General features: G+C 36.8%; 1 protein-coding gene across 3 annotated transcripts in view; it reads right to left on the minus strand.

Annotated features, from left to right (window-relative positions):
* Positions 1-20,427, minus strand: part of PTN (pleiotrophin) — a 110,689-nt gene that overhangs the window by 20,027 nt on the left and 70,235 nt on the right. For all 3 annotated transcript variants that reach the window (NM_001194354.2, XM_015134933.3, XM_015134931.3), the window contains 3 exon segments: positions 3,306-3,467; positions 5,585-5,758; positions 6,971-7,086. In NM_001194354.2, the coding sequence (NP_001181283.1) occupies positions 3,306-3,467; positions 5,585-5,758; positions 6,971-7,085 (451 nt within the window). In that variant the 5' untranslated portion in view covers position 7,086.

A 20,427-nucleotide genomic window follows, 5' to 3' on the forward strand; every position in this document is an offset into this window, starting at 1 on the left:
ACCCCTGGTCAAATAAATTAACCAGTGTTCTTCAGTTTCCTTCATAATAATACCCACCTGCAAGGATATATGGGACTTTCTAAGTCCCATATGGACTTTACTGTATAGAAAACACCTAGAGCAATGTATAGCAGTAGAAACTGAATAGCGATAATGATAGTACAGATTCCATTCATTACTATTTGCTTTCCCATTGACTAGTAGAATGTGAGCTATCTTAAAGTTAGAGATGTGCAAAGGAAAAGCTGTAATATCTATCCAAGTTTATTTGAGAAAAATAGTACAAAAATAAATACAACTCACATATGCCACTCATTACATTTTGGTTTAAACTAGGAAAAATGTGCCATGGAATGTGTGTGTATGTGTGTGTGTGTGTGTGTGTGTGTGTGTGTGTCCCCTACAAAGATTTTATATCTGACACATCTTCCTGGTTCAACTCCTACAATAAGAATATTCTTTTTGCCAGGCATGGTGGCTCACGCCTGTAATCCCAGTACTTTGTGAGGCCAAGGCGGGTGGATCATTTGAGGTCTGGAGTTCAAGACCAGCCTGACCAACATGGTGAAATGCTGTCTCTACTATAAAGACAAAAAAATTAGCCAGGCATGGTGGCACATGCCTGTAATCCCAGCTACTCAGGAGGCTGAGGCAGGAGAATCACTTGAACCCAGGAGGCGGAGGTCACAGTGGGCCAAGATTGCGTCACTGCCCTCTAGCATGAGTGACAGAGTGAGACTGTATCAAAAAAATATATATATATATTCTTTTTGCAGAGTGTCTCAGTACCAAAACAGCATTTATAAAACTCTCCACTGTGGGGATGGAAAAGACTGGTTAGTTTTAACAAAGATATGTTATACACAAAGGGAAGGATGAATTTTAATGACTTATAAATTGCATAACTGGTAGTTCGAAATATAAAACTCAGAGTAATCACATTTTCAATTAATTATATCAATTAATTATAAACCATAATTTATTTATATATGAATATTACAGAATGTCTACCCACTTGAAATATTTTTAGTGTCATTTTTTTCAAGCTGAAAGCCTGAAACAAAATTAACGTTCATTATTAGATGAGATACTGTATAAAGGTGAAATATACAACAGTTCAGGTAAAAGGAAGACTTCACTTATTTCCTATATATCCTTTAGGGGTCTCTCTTAATCATGTTCCCTGCTGTGTTCCATTCATTCCAAACTTTTCACCATTTTATGTGTTCATCTAGCCCCACTATCTTCCACCTAATCATGTCCCCAGTTTTTCTCCCCTATTATTAAGTTGAATTTTCTCTTTCCCATAGGAAATAACAGGACAGTGCACATGTGTGTGTGTCTGTGTGTGTGTGTGTCTGTGTGTGTGTGTGTGACATGTGCATGCATGTGTGTGTGGTCTCTTGTCAACAGATTCCATACTAGGGCAGCAGTTCTCAATTTTGGCTGCATCTTGAAACCTTCTGAGATGTATTTACAATTTTTAAACTACTGATGCTGATTGGGTTAGTCTGTGCTATACTTGGGCACTGGGAATTTTGCACGTTCCCACACAATATTCTGATGTGCAGCCCAGGTTGAGCATCACTGTGCCAGAATGTGGAAGCTTCTTTAATTTCTTTTCCTTTCAATTCTGTATTTATGCTGCATATTTTGGTTCTACAGCTGGATTAAAAATAAATTATTTTGATGACAGTAACTCTGAGTTCTGCCATTTTTGGAAATGTTTCACTTAGTAGTTATGGCCCTGATTTGGCTTAGATTTATGTGGTTGTCTCTGGACAAATGACATTTGGGAAGTCGGCATAAGTACTCACTCCAGTCACTCCAGCCCTGCTTCATGCCTTCCTAAAACCATAGGACAACAGGTAGAGATTTCCAAGATCTGGAAAGGGCAGCCTTAATCCTAGATTCACCATTTGCAGGTCCAGCCTGTACCTGGCCATCCTGAAGTTGGAGATAACCATTTCTATGGACAACTCCATCAGAGGCCAAAAAGCCAGGCCTGTGAAAAATAAAGTCCTTTCTGGTCACCAGCAGGAAACCAGCCAATCTCCCTCAGCTTCTGCAGATTTTTTTTCTATTTTTATTTATTATGAGCATTTCTTACATGGTCATTTTTCTGAATCTCTCCTTACAATTTCTCTGGCAGTATGAATTTTCAGGACCATCTTAGAGTTGAAATATATGAGTAAAGGCCAAGAAGGTATTTGAATTGAGTTCATTGAGGCCCATTGTGTTAGTTGGCTATAGCTGCCATAACAAAGTACCACAGAGTTGGTGGCTTAAAAAACAGAAATTTATTTATTGTCTTGCAGTTCTGGAAGCTACAAGCCTAATGCATCTGTAGGGCTGATTTCTTCAATGCATCTGTAGGGCTGATTTCTTCTGAAGGTTCTCCCTGTGGCTTGTAGATGGCATTCTTCTCCCTCTGTCTTCACACAGTCTTCCCTCTACGTATTTCTGTGTCCTAATCTCCCTTCTTACAAAGACACCAGCCACACTGGATTAAGGCCTACCCATGTGACTGCATTTTATCTCAATTACCTCTTTAAAGACCCTGTCTCCAATACAGTGGCATTGTGAGGTACTGGGGGTTAAAACTTCAGCATATGAATTTGGGGAAACACAATTCAGACCATAACATCCATGATAAAAGAGTTTATTTCCCTCAGCTGGGATCCTTGTATGTATGAATTCATGGCCAAAATGATTGGTTTTACCTTCTCCAGCAAGTGAGCAGAGCCTGACTTTCTGGGAGATACAGATCCCTGTCATTAAAAAATTCTGTGATGAATGTAGCTGGTAATCAAATTGAACTCAAAAAAATATAAAGGCTCTGAAAAGAAGTGTAGAACCCATTAAGTTATGCAGTGAATAAAGGGAAAATGTAAAATAATTTTCCTGATTTTGTGAAAACTATATTTCAGACAATCTGGGAGAAGTTTGAGTTAAAATTGTCCCCTTTATAAACATTCTGAGTTTGTTTTTCTTGTCAGGATACAGTTCCAATTAAGAGTTTGGAATATATGGTCATCATACAACTGTCTTAGCCGGCTTCTTTTGCTATGTTATTTATTTGGGTTAGGAGACTGTACCAATCCCCTCATTTATGCAGAGGACTTCAATTTGCACTCACAGACTGCCTGCTTTAAAGTATTTTTGTGGTTCTCAGTGTAGGGGACTTTTTCAGTCACTTTCTTCAGGTAATTCACCTAATAGTTCCTTCTGGAAAATGTGGGTTTTCCAGATCTTGCCTGAGTCCATCAATCCATTAAAATTGTGGTATAATGGCAAGGACTTACCTTGAGGTTTGGGCTTGGTCAGTTTGCCACAGGGCTTGGAGATGGTGACCGTCTTCTGGCATTCGGCATTGTGCAGGGCTCGCTTCAGACTTCCAGTTCTGGTCTTCAGGGCCGTGTTCAGGTCACATTCTCCCCAGGCCTGGAACTGGTATTTGCACTCCGCTAAAGGCAGGGTAGAACCAAACAGAAATCCTTGAAAGATCCTATTGTACTTCCAGGATAATAAAGGCACTCTTTTGTTTGTAACTTTTTTATTGAAATAATTATAGATCCATGTGCAGCTATAAGAAATAATACAGAATGTATGCGTGTGTATTGAGTTCTGTTCAATTCTATCACATGTGTACATGCATGCAATCACCATCAATATACACCATTAATATACATTAATATACACCACTAATATACAGTCCCAACACAACACTGGGTCATTCTTTATAGTCATGGCCTGGCCACCTTCCTCCTTCCCCACTTCCTTAATCCCTGGCAACTCCTAATCTGTTCTCTAGCTCTATCATTTTTCTAACTGAAAAATGTTGCATAAATGGAATTCTACACTATGTAAACTTCTGAGATCGGCTTTCTTTTTTACTTAGCATAATTACCTGAAGATCCACCCAAGTCGGGTGCATCAATAGTCTGTTTCTTCCTATTGCTGAGTAGTACTCTACAGTGCCAATGTACCCTGGTTTGTTTAACCATTTATCAGTTGAAGGACATCCGAGTTGTTTCCAGCTTTGGGTTATTACAAATAAAACTCCTGCATAAATTCATGTATAGGTTTTTGTGGAAACATAAGTTTTCATTTCTCTGGGATAAATGACCAAGAAACTGCTGTGTTACATGGTAAATGCATGCTTCATTTTGTAAAAAACTGCAATACTCTTTTTCCACTGCGGCTTTACCACGTTACAATTTCCACTGGCAACATATAAGGGATCTGGTTTCCCTGCACCCTCACTAGCATTTCGTCTTGTCACTATTTTTTATTCTAGCCACTTTTATAGATGTAGAGTGATCTCTCATTATGGTTTCAATTTCTAGTTCCCTAATAAGGAAAAGATGTTGAATACATTTTCAGGAATTCATTTGTTGCCTATATATCCTCTTTGGTAAAAGGTCTGTTAATGTTTTTTCCCCACTTTCTTACTGAACTGTTAAGTTTTGTTTGTTTTGTTTTGTTGTTTTGTTTTTGTTGCTGTTGTTTTGTTGTTTACTGTTGAATTTGAGAGTTATTTAATATTTTCAATATAAGTCTTTAAGATAGACCGTTTAAACTTTTTGAAAATAGGTTTTTGAGGTGCCCAGATACAGTTTAAGACCAAATGTACCTGTTCTCCATCACGCTTTTATAGAACTTATCTATCTCCATTCAAATAGAAAATACCCCAAAGATTACAGAGGGAGAAAAAGATGTACGTGTATACATCCATTGTTCTTCCTCACTTGTCTATGGGCCACAGTGCATTTCCACAGAACACAGGTAGGACATTTCAGGAATCATGTCCCCAAAGACAAAAAGTCTGGATCGTGGAAGAAAGAGGTTATTTGAGGGTTCAATATTGGATATAAAGTTGAAAGTGTTGACAGATCCTGTCTCAGATAGATAGATCAGGCCAGCATAAGACTGACTCTAGCCAGTGGGAGAAAGATCTATGAAAAGTGACTGTGAGCAGCCCTGCTGGACTCAATAAGTGAATCTGTGAACCTGTGTGGAGGGTGGGGAGGGATCAAATGAGAGAGAAGGCCTGAAAGTGACAGGGAGGGACATGGAGAAGAAGGGGAATAAACAAGAAAAGGGGAAAGGAAAAATCAAAGGAACTTAGAAATAGAAGAAAGGAGAGAGAAGATATATCAACGAACATTATTAGGAGGAATCAAGGATATATTTTATGTCCCTTTGGAAAGGCAGTGGTTCCCAATCAGGGATGATTTTGACCACAAGGAGACATTTGGCCATAGATATTTGGAGACATTTTTAGTTTTCACATCTGGAGTGGGTGAGGAATCCTACTGGAAACTAGTGAGTAGAAGCCGGGGATGCTGCTAAATACCCTAAAATGCACAAGACAACCTCCACAACAAAGAATTGCCTGGCCTGAAATGGGACCAGTGTCAAAGTTGAGAAACACTGGGGTTGGGAAAGATATCTGGTCACTTTGTGTCTGATAAGATAAAGTTATTTAAAATAAAAAGTACTCATCCTTAAAAAGACATTTGGTGGAAAAATTTGAGAATTATCTTAGGGTAGGAGATTAACTCAGTAGCATGAAGCTTACCTCCAAATTGCTTCTTCCAGTTGCAGGGGATCTTACATCTCTGGGTCTTCATGGTTTGCTTGCACTCGGCTCCAGTCCGAGTGCCTTCCCGCGTGCCCAGTCCACAGTCTCCACTGGTGGGCACGCACACACTCCACTGCCATTCTCCACAGTCAGACTTTTTCACTTTTTTTTCTGAATGAAAGGAAGAAAACCTAATCAACATACAGAAAACTCCTTAACTTCCAGATATAACCAAGTTCATTCCTGAGAACCTTAATTGTAGGATCTGTGTGTTTTTTTTAATCTCTATCCTTATTGTCCAGTGAATAATAGAAATATGACGAATATTAACCAAAGTATTGAACCAAAGAATGATCAAGAGAAGAGAGAAAGAAAACTGAGAAAAGAGCTAAAACTAGTATTAATTTAACTCCCTCTTACTATGTGCCAGAGACTTTGCTAAGTGACTTAGTGGCATCTCCTTTTAGAAGCAAATATTTCTATAAAAGAAGAGATGATCAAAAATAGTTAAGCCTAAAAATTGAGAAAATATTCTATTAGAAATGACAGTTGTCAGCCGGGCCCAGTGGCTCATGCCTGTAATCCCAGCACTTTGGGAGGTTAAGGCAGGCAGATCACAAGGTCAAGAGATCGAGACCATCCTGGCTAACATAGTGAAACCCCAACTCTACTAAAAATACAAAAATAAGCTGGGCGTGGTGGTGCATGCCTGTAGCCCCAGCTACTTTGGAAGCTGAGGCAAGAGAATTGCGGGAGATGGAGGATACAGTGAGTTGAGATTGCACCACTGCACTCCAGCCTGGTGGCAGAGCAAGACTCCATCTCAAAAAAAAAAAAAGAAAGAAATAACAGTTGTCAAATGAGCCATTTCAGTGCAAGTTATTGTTCCTTTCTCTGTCTTGTAGAAGGAATGACATCATACATATATGGTGGATCACAGATTTAAACAGACTGTCAGTTCCACAGCCTACTTATGACTTTGAGAGTGGCGTAGAGAAGGTGCTTTAGCTTCTCTGTGCCTCAGTTTCCTCCTCTGTAAATCTGAAATTAAGGAGAAAAACAAGTTGCAGTGCATTTTTTTTTTTTGAGGTAGAGAGGTAACATAATAAAGCACCTGATTGCTGGTCAATGTTCTATACATAGTAGCTGCTAATTTGATCATTATATTAAAGACCATCATCGTCATGCAATCCAGGACTTGCAATGGGAGACAGGATATTTCTTAGGTTCCTCTAAATAATTATTTTTAAAAAGGGAAGATTGAAGGAATACAGGAATAGGAAGGGAGAGAGGCAGAGTAGAAGAGATGAAGGAAAAGCAGGTAATTAGGCTAGATGGACATTAATCAATGAAGCATCTTGCCTTCAGAACCCTACTGCTTACCTGGTTTCTCTTTCTTCCCTGCTTCAGCAGTATCCACAGCTGCCAGTATGAAAATGAATGCCAAGAAGGCAGCTGCAAATTTTTGACGCTGCTGCTGGTACTGTTGAGCCTGCATTCTAGGAATAAACAGAGAAAGAGAAGAAGGTGGCATTAACCTAAGTCAGAGAGGAAGACTCATTGAACCCCTTGATGAAAGGCTCCACTTTCCATTTCTGGAATGTTAGATTTCAGGAAGATTCATATCAATTATCTTGGGTAGAATTTCATCTATTCTCACCAACAGCCATTGAAATAAGTGCTCTTCTGCAATCAATCACGTATTCACTGACAAAATGCAACAGTTCTTCACATAAGACTTCACAACCATTTGCTAAGTATGACTCAGAAATTATGGAAGCAAAAGAACTTTGAAGGCATGCATTTGAACACAGTTCTACAGCCTTGCTGATAGCATCACTTGGTAATATCGACAACTATAGCCATCTTCAAAATTTCTGACAATCTTAGAAACAACCACAGCAATGGCATCACAGTACACAAGACCAATCTGAGTAGACATGATGAATGAATTACCTATACAAGTATATGTTTACTGATTCTATTTAGATGCATACAAAACAACCAATATCTCTGACCTTTTTAAAATCATTGTCATAATCATCACTATCATTTTATCACTATTCCATTACTTATTGATCTACCAAAGAGTGAATCCCAGAAGTAGAGCTAGCACACCTGTGACACATATCAAACACACTTATAAACTCACACGTGCTAAAAATCCTCAAATGTTAAGATATGGTAAAGTCTTCACACTCACTCATAATAGGAAATGCTCACATTTGATGTGAATCAGAAATCCCAAGATATCATTGGAAAGACTCTCCTAGAACTTGAAGCCACCTGTGACAGCCTAGTGTCAATATGGTTACTTGGCCAAAACACCCTTGAGAAGGTCTAGTCCAACCTCCAGGACAACCCACTTCCCAATGGCTATACCAAACTATGGCTGCAGCAACTTGCCTGGCAGTTATTGAGCTCCATCTGCTGTGTTAGTGGTGTTTTACACTTTATGTAAAAATGGTAGTAATGACCTATGGTCACAGGCTGATAAATTTTTTTCCAGAAGTAGTAATAGATTAGTTTACGTGTTTTAACATTCTCTTTAGTGTGAACAATAAAACATTTCATGTATATAAGGGATTGAGGTTATTCTGTTCTCTAATTTATTTTTCTCATTCAAAAATATCTATGAGGTGATATCCTTGCCAGTGAATTTTCCTACTTTTCTGTGGCATTGGATATGCTGCCTCTTATTAGTGTTATTTTTATTTATTTATTTATTTATTTATTTATTTATTTATTTATTTATAATTTTACTTTAAGTTCTGGGATACATGTGCAGAACATGCAGGTTTGTTACATAGGTATACATGTGCCATGGTGGTTGGCTGCACCTACTGACCGGTCTTCTAAGTTCCCTCCCCTCACCCCCCACCCCTAAACAGGTCCTGGAATGTGTTGTTCCCCTCCCTGTGTCCATGTCTTCTCAATATTCAACTCCCAGTTATGAGTGAGAACATGCAGTGTTTGGTTTCCTGTTCCTGTATTAGTTTGCTGTGGACGATGGCTTCCAGCTTCACCCATGTCTCTGCAAAGGACATGATCTCATTCCTTGTTATCGTCGCCTAGTATTCCATGGTACATATGTACCAAATTTTCTTTATCCAGTCTATCATTGATGGGCATTTAGGTTGGTTCAATGACTTTGCTATTGTAAATAGTGCTGCAATAAACATACGTGTGCATGTGTCTTTATAGTAAAATAATTTATATTCCTTTGGGTATATACTCAGTAATGGGATGGCTGGATCAAATGGTATTTCTGGTTCTAGATCCTTGAGGAATCACCATACTGTCTTCCACAATGGTTGAACTTAAATTCTGTAATTTCCAGAATTTACAAGGAACTTAAACAAATTTATTTTTAAAAAACATCAAAAAGTGGGCAACGGATATGAACAGATACTTGTCAAAAGAAGAAATTTATGCAGCAAACAAGCATGAAAAAGAGCTCAACATCACTGATCATTAGAGAAATGCAAATCAAAACCACAATGAGATTCCATCTCATGCCAATCAGAATGGCAATTATTAAAAAGTCAAGAAATAATAGATGCTGGCAAGACTGTGGAGAAATAAGAGCACTTTTACACTGTTGGTGGGAATGTAAATTAGTGTTGTTTTTTAAAACTGATGACTTTGAATTCCAGCGTATTGATGAAGCATACTTCACTTATCAATTAAAATTAATATTTTGAACCTTTAGTTTTTTCCCTGAATCACAAGCCTAGATTAGCTACTCACCATCTCCAGCACTTTCTACAATATAAGATAAGGTGCTTTGGTCTTCCTCCTGAGGCTAAATTCTTATTATATTAGATTGGTGCAAAAGTAATCATGGTTTTCACCCTTAAAGCAATGGTAAAAACCACAGTTACTTTTGCACCAACCTAATTCCTCATGAATGGTCATGCAGAAAATTTCTACTGATTCTGAGGCTTTTCCTCTGCTTTTAATTGGGTGTGAATGATAAAAGAAGCCAATCTAGACTCACCAGTTTGCAAGTCTTTTCAGAGTTCTTTGAGTTGGGCACTGGCACATCAGTACAGCTATATCTTTTCATAATGTATTCAAATGTATTTAAAATTATTAGGTGTAAAGTAAACCAAAGTGGAAGTCTTTGAGCTTTCCCCAGAGGCTGCCTGAGAGCCTACTTTCTGCCACTTTGGCAGAAACTTTTCATTTCAATTTTTTAAAAGATCAAATCAACTTTTTGGTTCAGAACTTTTGAATTACAATATATTTCTTTCCAAGTTAAAATTTACCTGCATTTTCAACAATTACTTACAAATATCAGAAGTATTTAGGTTATTATGAATTAGATTACTGTGAGAATTTGGAAATTCCCATGGAGCATGCAGAACTCTTGGGAGAACTTGCTGCCCGAGCCATGGGATGCTCCTCCATAGTCCTATGATACCTACAAGCAGGAAGAGCGGCCAGAAGCACCTCAGAGCCCACTGGAGAAATATGATAACTTGACAGAAATACAAAGACTCTACCTTCCATAAATAATACAATAACACACATATACACGCACATGCACACACAGAGTTATTCATGGCAAGGTGCTATCACTGGCAAGTTTTAACCTCATCATTTCTAGTTTTATATTGTTAAACTCTTGTTTTCATCATTATTTTCAAAAAGATTTCTCTTAATCCAGCTCTATTCACTGATTTCAAGGGAAAAAAACACACAGGTCAGAATTTCCAAATCAAATAAATTTTTTAGTATAGAATAGTCTACTAAACAAGTCATTATAACTGAAATATGAGCTGACTGGAAAGAAGGAAAGATAAGTACTGGATGGGAGTTGGAGAGATGGTAGAACGGAAATACACTCTATCTGCCTCTGATGTTAATTTAGAATAATTAAGAATATTAAGAATTGAGTAAATGGTAGATTTCAGCACTTAAATCTATGGAAAAAATGCACACAAGTCCCTGTGTACAGTGGGTCACCTGCGTACAATACGTGTTCACCAACAGCTTTGAATTGGAGAACATTGTTCTTAACCTCTTCTCCTCTTCCTTCTATTTTGCCCATCATTCTACTTAAGCCTATATTTTGAGAGCTCAGATTTTTCTGGGTAGATAAATCAATAAAGGTTATTTAAAAAGAAGAGAGTAAGGAGGTTTAAAAATGCAATGATTAAATTTATCCAAAAATTCAAGTATGCCCAAAACAATACCCAACTAGCCTGCTGGTGCCTTGCTGTTGTAGTAAATACTTGAGTAATTAACATATGGGTAGATACAGTTCCCCTTGCTTGTGATATTTGCACAGTTGATTATTTATTTGTCCTTAGCACCAAATGAGGGCAAAAGCTCTTCCTGTATGAAGTTTAACCCTACCTGTTCTCCAACAGAGTGAGTGCCAAATGAGAGCAGAGGCAAAAACATTGATTCTAAGGAAGTGATCAGGATCGTGTCATATTTTTTTAATCTGAGGAAAATAAAATAGTGCAAGAATAAAGCCTTACTAAATTGACTCCATTCTTTTGAAAAATTTACTTATTTCTCACCCCCTTTTTTCTATTGCCATCATTCTTGTACTTGCCCTAATAGACTTAATTGCATATTAACAATTAAGTTGAAGACTACCATATTTGGGTGCTGGTGTCTGGAAATTATTGTTAAGTTATCTCAATGAAATCTGAAACTCAATGATTAAAGGACATTAAAGAAACCAACTTTAAGGGAATGTGTTTATCTATTAAATCTCGATCTCTTTTCTGGATAAATAGCTGATTAGGAAAAGAGAGCTCCCCTTTTCCTTAGTATTTTAATGAGATCTAGAATTTTCAAATGATAATATCTAAAGTAAATACAGGGAAATGATGCTGGAAACTGTACGTTAGCAATCTATTTGGGGGATTAATACAGGATCTGGAGGGAAAAGTTTTGGCCCAAACTTCAGCTATACCACATACTTTTTGAGAGTGTCCTTGAACAAATAATCAAATCACAACGGATTGAACTGTTTTGACATCTGCAAAATGGGGGTGGTTGTAACAATTACTTGAGAGACTTGTCGTGAAGATTACAAGATATAGACATAGAGATAACCAGAATATTAACAAATATAGTATTAGTTGCTGAATAAAATTAGTGTACCCCTTTACTCTTATTACTTACTACAAAGAAGTGCTTTTTTATTAAAAAAAAAATAAGCATTACACTTTGTTTTATCTAGTATTATCCAAAAGCAAAACAAAACAAACAAAAAGGGACAGAGAGAGACATTATTTAATTGAGACCAACTAAAGTTGTGTTCAGCCTTATTGGGGCACAAATTAAATCTGCCTTTGCTCCTTGGAAGCTTAATAAGAACTCAAGGACCTTCATCCCCAGTATTCCTTTTGCGTTCGCTGAAGTCAAGAGGTCCAACGTTGCAATGTTGATAATTAGGAAATATGTAAATGCAACTTAACTTATATGAAATGAGAAAAAGCATCTCACTTTGCAACTACATATTATACCCTTCATGTGATAAAACTATTACACCTCCCACTTTTTATTTAAAGTACATAAGATTTTAAAATAGCTACTACTCATTATACTTTTTGCTAGTGAAAAATATCACCAAAACATGGCATTAAACAGAGGAATGAATAGCCATAATAAAAGATTGTCTCTGTCCTTTGTCAATACCTGGGGATATGTAATTTACCAAAGTGCTAGAAACAATCAGTTTTGAGACAGTAAATGACAGTAAATGATTTATGACAGGAAATGATTTATGATGCTTCTGCATTATTTGTTTTGCATTGCTAGATCATTCTAGATATTGCGTGATTCAGTTGTGTAAACTCTCATGAAATAGTAATTTTCTGACCTCTTTATTGTAAAACAAAACACAAGTTATAGAAAAACTACATAAACCCACTAAAGAGCTTAGCAAATTATTATGATTTTTCCAGTCATGTGAGAAGGCTTTACATGTTCCCCATCCCAATGACAGTCCCATTCCTCCAAAAGTAACTCATATAGTAATTATTTATTTGTATTATTTGAAGGTTTTATTCAAGGGTGCTTCCCTAGATTTGTCTACTTTTATTTTATTTTATTTTATTTTTAAACTAATACATCTTTCAATTTGCTTTTACTATACAGGATTATCCTCCATCACTTTCTTTGTCTTGCTTTTTACTTTTACAAAACCCAGGCCATTTAATCATTAGTATCCCATAGTCAAGATTTTGATGATTGCAAATTCATGGTGCAATTCAATATTCCTCTGTTCAGCTGCAAATTGGCAGCTGGAGGCAGAGGTTTAATCAGACTCAGGTGCTATCCCTTTGGTAAGAATGTAAATAATATTGCGTTCTTTCCCCATGAGCTACAAAATATTTGGGTTTTGCTCTTTTGTGATGTTAACAGCCATTGGTACTTAGTGAGTACGGATGGGGGTTGCAAAATGTTGGTATTTCTCATTCTAGTCTTTCATTTTCATACAATACTTGACATAATTCCGTAAAGAAATGTTTTCCTTCATCTAATATTTTGTTAAGCTGTTTAAAGTTCATAAAGATATATAGGATAAATGCTTGATTCTTTCCTTTTATTTATCTAGTTTTCAAGATTATGAATTTGCTCTCTACTATTATTAAAATATGGCCAATCACTTTTTCTTTTTTAATGTTATTATAAATTCATGCATTTATTCATATTTGATAGGTTTTAAGCCATCACATTCTTTTTATCTTTATTGAAGCTCTAATTGTCCCATCTTTGGCCTGTGTAAGCTTCACTAAATTAAGTTGTCTTATGAATTATTTTAACACTAGCCTTATAATCTTTTATAAGTTCCATGCTTTCTGGTATATCAAGATTTTCCAGGTTTATCCTTCAAGAATCTTTGTTCATTTTGATTATAATAAATGATATTTTAAGACCAAAATCTGGGCACTAATGATGCTCAGCTTTGATGAGTTCATCTTTATTTCCAGGCCATTTTCTGTGAGCAGAGTGAGAAAAGGACAAAGGAAATGATAGAACTAAACATAAAATTAATTATTTATCTTACATTACATAAACATTAGTGTTATGATAATAATATCAATACTGAACCTACCAATTATGAATTTTAAAAGCAGTTAAAATGATTTTACATAGGTGATCTCCTCTTGGCTCTCGTTTTTATGGTTGCTTGACATCTATGTAATCAGACATTTTAGTCATTACATACTTACAGGAGCCAAGGGAAAATTTCCCCTTTGCCTTGCAAAAGTTACCTAAAAATCACTGAGAAAAGGTAAATAAATAGGAGAAATGGCGTATCAATTTACTTGATCATATTTTTATGTGACATGGGAGCATTCAGAACAAAGACCGAAAGATTCAGGAGAAAAACTATCTATTTTTATGCCTAGGTTCAACAAAATATGGACAGCTTTGTAGAAGTATGATTAGGCAAAAGGTGTAATCTAGCGCTAACAACAGGCTGAATGAGGAAACCCAGCAAGGCCTCCCTGTTTAGAGTCTTCTTGTTCTCTCTCTGTGTACCTTTGCTTTCTCTGCATGTCGGGCAGGGCCCTCTCTGGAATGGAGATCTTATGATTTATACTCAAACAAAGTAGGTCAGATAATTTATTTATGGCCAGTTTTTACACAGAAAGGTGTAGGGAAGTTAGAGTAATATCTTTAGGTTCCATGGCTGGTTTTGGGGAAAAAGAGTTCTAGCTTCTATGACATGCCTCGTGGAAGAGTTTCCATGACTATTCAGAATCTATTTTACTTTCCCTTATAAATATAGTATTATTTTAGCTGAGATGCCCAAAGGATTTTTTTCTTTCAAGTACAAAAATTTTCCTGAAAAATAACTAGGTGTTTTTCATTTTGGTTAAATATTTTCAGACAGTGATGGAATCTTTGCTTTGCCTATTTTCAATATTTGTCATTTTATCTCAAATCCTTTTTATATTTTTTATTTAAAAGCAATTGCTTTTTTATCTTCAATTTATCTTAAGCTATTACTTGTGTGTATTCAATATTGTGTTCCTTCTAGTTTAGTCTTCATTTCTAAAATAGATTTCTTATAATTCTTATTCTTTCCTAGTTTTGTCACCTCATTGCTGAGTTTTTCTAATTATGATTTGTGATGCTCTTTTACATTTTATATCGTTTTCTTAGTGTTTTCTATCTCACTTTGAAACAGTAGGTTACAAAGAATTTTGTTGTTCTGTTTCTTGAGCATATTCAGAAATTTTTGGATTGCCCATATAAATAATGGTCTTCCCCTTTTTCTGTTCATTCTCTCCTTTTAAGTTACTTTATGTGAGATTTGACCTCAATACATTTCTCTTGTTCATATTTATGTTCACATAGCTTTTCTAATTTCACTAAATCTGTTCTGTTCTTTCATATAATGGTGAAAATATGGTATCTATCTTTCTGAGATTTTCAGGTTCTGTTCTCTTCTTGTTTTTATCATCTTTCTCTTTCTCTTTTGTTTCTGTTGTTGCTCTCTTGATCAATTTTGATTTTGTTCACAGCAGTTTATCCTTACAGTGGGTTCCTGTCCCAGAAGGGAGTCCTTGTGGGTCAGCTTTTATTCTCACATTGGCTCACCATGATCTGCAGTGCACTTGTGTGGGCTGTTTTGGGTTCTCCCCCTGTCAGATCTGTCTGATGTTTTGTTGCTTCTCCCTGTCTTGTTTTGTTCAAACACCAAATAGCGTGCAAGTCTTGTGGTTACCAGTGGTGTGCTCCTATCCACTTTTGTTTTCATGTTTGTCAGAGAAAAATTATACTCATTTTTGCTTTAAATCTTGACCATGGGTTTTGATCTTGCTATTTGTCAAGCTGCTACATCTTTTTTTTTTTTTTTTTTAGACAGAGTCTCGCTCTGTCACCAGGCTGGAGTGCAGTGGCACGACCTCTGCTCACTGCAACCTCTGCCTCCCGGGTTCTCCTGCCTCAACCTCCCAAGTAGCTGGGATTACAAGCATGCACCACCATGCCCAGCTAATTTTTGTATTCTTAGTAGAGACAGGGTTTCACCATGTTGGCCAGGGTAGGTCTCAATCTCCTGACCTCGTGATCCGCCTGCCTCTGCCTCCCAAAGTGCTAGGATTACAGGCGTGAGCCACTGTGCCCAGCCTGCTCCATCTATTTTTATGTGAAGATTCAGGAAGTTTCCAAAACTATCTTGACACCTCTTTCCACTCCAAATTAACACATTATTTCATTAAATATTTTGAGGGCACCTACCCTATGCCAACTACTGGGTGGTATTCTCAAGACACAACAGTGACAAGTGATAAAACAGATGTTTTGGCTTGTTCTCATGAAGCTTGAACTCTAATAAAGCATCAGTGACAAGTAAATAGCCAATTATAATTCACTGTCCTCTCATAAGAAGTACAGAATGTCATGAAGTATAAAGGAAGGGCAATTATTTTGCATTTCCTTTTTTTGATTGTCAATTAATTTCAAGACAGGGATTCAGTTAAGGCCAAGGATTTAATTTCCCTGAAGTTGCCTATAAAGTGAACAAAATCACTTATAGGTAGAAGTTCTTTTATAAGGTATTAGCTATTAATAAATGTCCTGATTATTTTAGTCTTACAGTCAAATGCTTGTCTTTTCTTACTCACCAGAAATAATTTTAGTTTAAGAAGTTACAGTATTCATTTAGTTAACAAATTTATTTATAGTACTTACCATATTCAAGGATCTGTTTTAAGTACTTTACAAATATTGACTCATGGTAATATTAAGTGATATTTGGATCATTACAAATAGTGTATACATTTACTAAATTATTCAAAAACTTTGTATTTGTAAGAGTTGCATCCTTTGTGGCATACATTATTCTAGGCAATAAAAATAAGGAGTTGAACAACACAGACAAGATTCCTGACCACACAATGCTTATATTTAGTGGGCAAGTGAGAAAATAACATGTAAACAAATAGAGGAGTAAAGAGATTCATAAACAAGGTAATTTCTGATTATGGTAAATTTGTTAAAAGAAAATTAAAATGATATCATAAAGAGTGACCCAAGGAGGACTATTTAGGTAGGGGGTTATGGATGGCTTCATACCTACAGAAAGAGCAAGTGAGGTATGGTAACTCTACTGAAAATATTTTGCATCATGGACTCCAAATTATCACTTTTCCTTCCTCATTATTCTCTTCTGAGACTAGAAGGCCCCCGGGCTTTTAACATTCTTCTAGAAGTCAGTAATTAGCCATCCATTTCTCCTAATCAACGTTATTCTCCCCAGTCTACTGCAGGCTCTGCATCCACATAATCTTCCTAGCTTTGACCAACATCAAACAATTTATCACTCTTTTTGGCTCACTAGTAGGCAATCTGATCAAACGTGAAATTGTACCAATTCATAATCTGTATTAATATCCAATGTCATATAATTTCAGAATTAAAAACAAATCATAGTTTTAAGAAATGTTTACCAAGAAAAATAATGACCCTTTTAAAATTTAAACATAGTATCACAAAGTGTTCTTTTCCCATGTGTTCTGACTTGGTAATATAGTAGAAAATCCATTTTGACTAAAAGCATGGAGCCTTATCACCTCTGCTCCCCATTAATCTTTACAAGGATGAGCAGGTTTCATGAAAACTGTCTTCTACTTCAAATTCATCACTAATTACTCAGAAGCACACAGGCGTAAGAAACAAACAAATAAAGCAACCATAACAAGTATTCAAAGGAAACGTACTGGGTTTTCTCTTTATAATATAACTGTGATAGTAAAGGTATGTTTGTTCAACTATTCTGGGGAACCAAATGGGTTCAAAGAGGACTCGGCTGTTTGTATTATTCCTTTACCGCTTTGATTTATTATAATTGAAAAGAGCTGGAGACTGACTTTGAGAATCATAGAATTGCTTAGCTTCCTCCTACTCCTTTTCATGTCTATCTGCTGCAATGTGGTATAGGGGAGCAAATAAGAGTTTTAGACCAAGTCTGAGCTGAGTGAGAATCCCCTCTCCGGCTAGGGGATGTGAAGCAATACATTTAATTTCTCTGAAACTTATTTTTCTTAGCAATAGACCTGGGTATAATATCTTCCCCACAAAGTTCTGGGATTAGAGATTACATATGAAAATTAAGCAGCACAGTTCCTGGCACACCGCAGACCCATAATATCTTTTCTCAGTAAGCTTTTCTAACTTCAATTGCAGCCCCCTTGCCCCTTCTTCTTTAATTTTACAAAGTCAATAAACGGACACAGTGGGTATAATTTCCGTATACCAGCATGCAAAACACTGAATGTTCCTTGGGTAAAGATAGCAATCCAATTCTTCCTTTTACCAGATTATTGTACTATCTTCCTAATTCATCTTCCTGTTGTCTTTCTTACTTCCTTCTAAACCACTAAAAGCTTTCCTTCCTGGAGGCACCTTTCAGTCTGTCTTTCCCTCTCCTGCACCCAATCTATGTATCTTTAGCCAGAAATAAGTACTTATAATTATTTAAAGCCGGAAATGTTTTAATCATCTGATCTTTTGCTCATGCTATCCTATGTGATTAGAAGTTCTTTCCCAATCCCCTTTCCTGGCAAATCCTTATCACTGTTCAAGGTTTAGCTCAAGGCTTTCACCCTCAACAAAGCCTTTGCCAAAATAATAGTATCTCTATCTCTGGAATACATTGTGCCACATCCATTCCACGGACCCTCCTCACTCACAACCCTGCATGTGCACGTGGCATATTATTGATTCCATAAAATGTGGCATATAAAACTGAAAAGGAAATGACATGAGCCATCGAGACCATTATATTTAGTAACTAACATGTCTTTAAACCTCTTCAATTTCTCTTCTTTGATTACCAATGCTAGCAATTGACTTTCTTTTAAGGAGTTATTTCTCTCTTAAAAAAACTACACTAAAAATAAAGTCCCACATTATAATTGTAATACATAAAGGAAGTAGAGAATAACAAAGCTGTCCTGAAAGGTAGATACTGAAAGTTCACTATAGTTCCTTACTAGCTGATTGATTAGTTCACATACACTAGCCAATAAGTAAAAACCACCAGCAACACAACTCATGGACGTTTGAGGTCCTATTAGAATAACTGATATTTAGAATACTGTCTACTGATGAAGTTCTGTCAAAAGCCTTTGGATAATAATGTAATTTTCTGTGCATGCACGTGTGATTGTGATTGTGTTTGTGTATGTGTATATATAATAGTGTGTGTGTGTATACACAAACACTTATATTCATCTTCCTTCAGTAATCAATACATCCTTTAAGGGAGAGAACAGTATCTCTCTGTTATTCATTTGTAAGGTTTAGAACAGTGTTGACACATAGATTTCATTTATAGATTTGTTAAATAAATGAATAAAATAAAGAAGAAAAATGGCCTTGGTAGTCAATATAATAACTGACTATGGTATCTAAAATAACACCCACCTACACATCTCTGTTCCCTCACGGGCTTTACTTTTCCCTTAGCATGAATTAATGTTGGATGTTGTATTAGTCTGTTTTCACACTACTATAAAGAACTGCCTGAGACTGGGTAATTTATAAAGGAAAAAGGTCGAACTCACTCACAGCTCAGCATGGCTGGGGACGCCGCAGGAAAGTTACCAACATGGCAACAAAGTCGAAGGGACAAGGCGGCAGGAAGGAGAATGAATGCAGGAGGAACTACCAAATACTAAGGAAACCATTGGATTTCATGAAAACTCACGTAGAAGGATCACGAAAGCAAACGTGTGGAGGTGGCATTTATAAAATTTTCAGTGACAAATGTGTAGAGTCTAGAGCACACAGTAGCAAAAAACAGTGGATGCACCTCAAAAGAAGACGCTGGAAATGAGTTAATCCTGGGAGCTGTGATGGGAAAGGAATAGAGACAGAGTCATTAAGTAGTCCGGAGAAGAGACAAGGAAAGACCACGGAGAAAGGAAAAGGCTGTGAGTTGTACGAACATGACTAAAATCCTAAGTTACCAAGGGGTCAGCCGCCATATTCAAGAGTTCCTCAAGATAGCCTTTGCATAGTTCTGTGGTTATTGTCCTGGTTTGTATTTATTTTTTATCAGTTTTGTGGGTGTTTTAGGTACTTCAGTTCACTTTTGCTTATTTGTTTATTACAAAAGTACTATAATTAGGAGTCCAGAATAAGCACTAAGCCCTCAAAAATTCAGAAATGCACACACACACACAAATAGCCTCTTATTTTCATTAGGAGACAGAGCACTGGTGCTTCCACAAGAAAGCAACAAAGGCCGCAGTAAGGCATTAAGAGGAGCCTGAGAAGGTGCCCTGACCTCCCCGCCACACCCAATAGTGCCCCCTCCTTACCCTAGCTGTGCCTAGAGCAGCACCTCCTTCATTACTCACTGACTTCCTTGTAAAATTCCATTTGTCAAAAAAATGAAAATACATTTATTTATTTATTTATTTATTTATTTAATTTATTTATCTGAAGCGAAGTCTTGCTTTGTCGCCTAGGCTGGAGTTCAGTAGCACCATCTCAGCTCACTGCAAGGTCCGCCTCTGGGTTCACGACATTCTCCTGACAGCCTCCAGGGTAGCTGGGACTACAGGCGCCCGCAACCACGCCTGGCTAATTTTTTTTTGTATTTTTAGTAGAGATGAGATTTCACCATGTTGACCAGGATGGTCTCAGTCTCCTGACCTCGTGATCCTCCCACCTTGGCCTCCCAAAGTACTGGGATTACAGGCGTGAGCCACCGCGCCCGGCTAAGGAAAACACATTTAAAAGCCACTGGTCTACCCAATGTCAAGGTCTATCTAGTTAAGAGATACAATAGTGACACAGAACAATGTTTTTTTTTTTATGTACTTTAAGTTCTGGGGTACATGTGC

This window comes from Macaca mulatta, chromosome 3 (genome assembly GCF_049350105.2).
Source record: "Macaca mulatta isolate MMU2019108-1 chromosome 3, T2T-MMU8v2.0, whole genome shotgun sequence".
In the NCBI taxonomy this organism is placed as follows: domain Eukaryota; kingdom Metazoa; phylum Chordata; class Mammalia; order Primates; family Cercopithecidae; genus Macaca; species Macaca mulatta.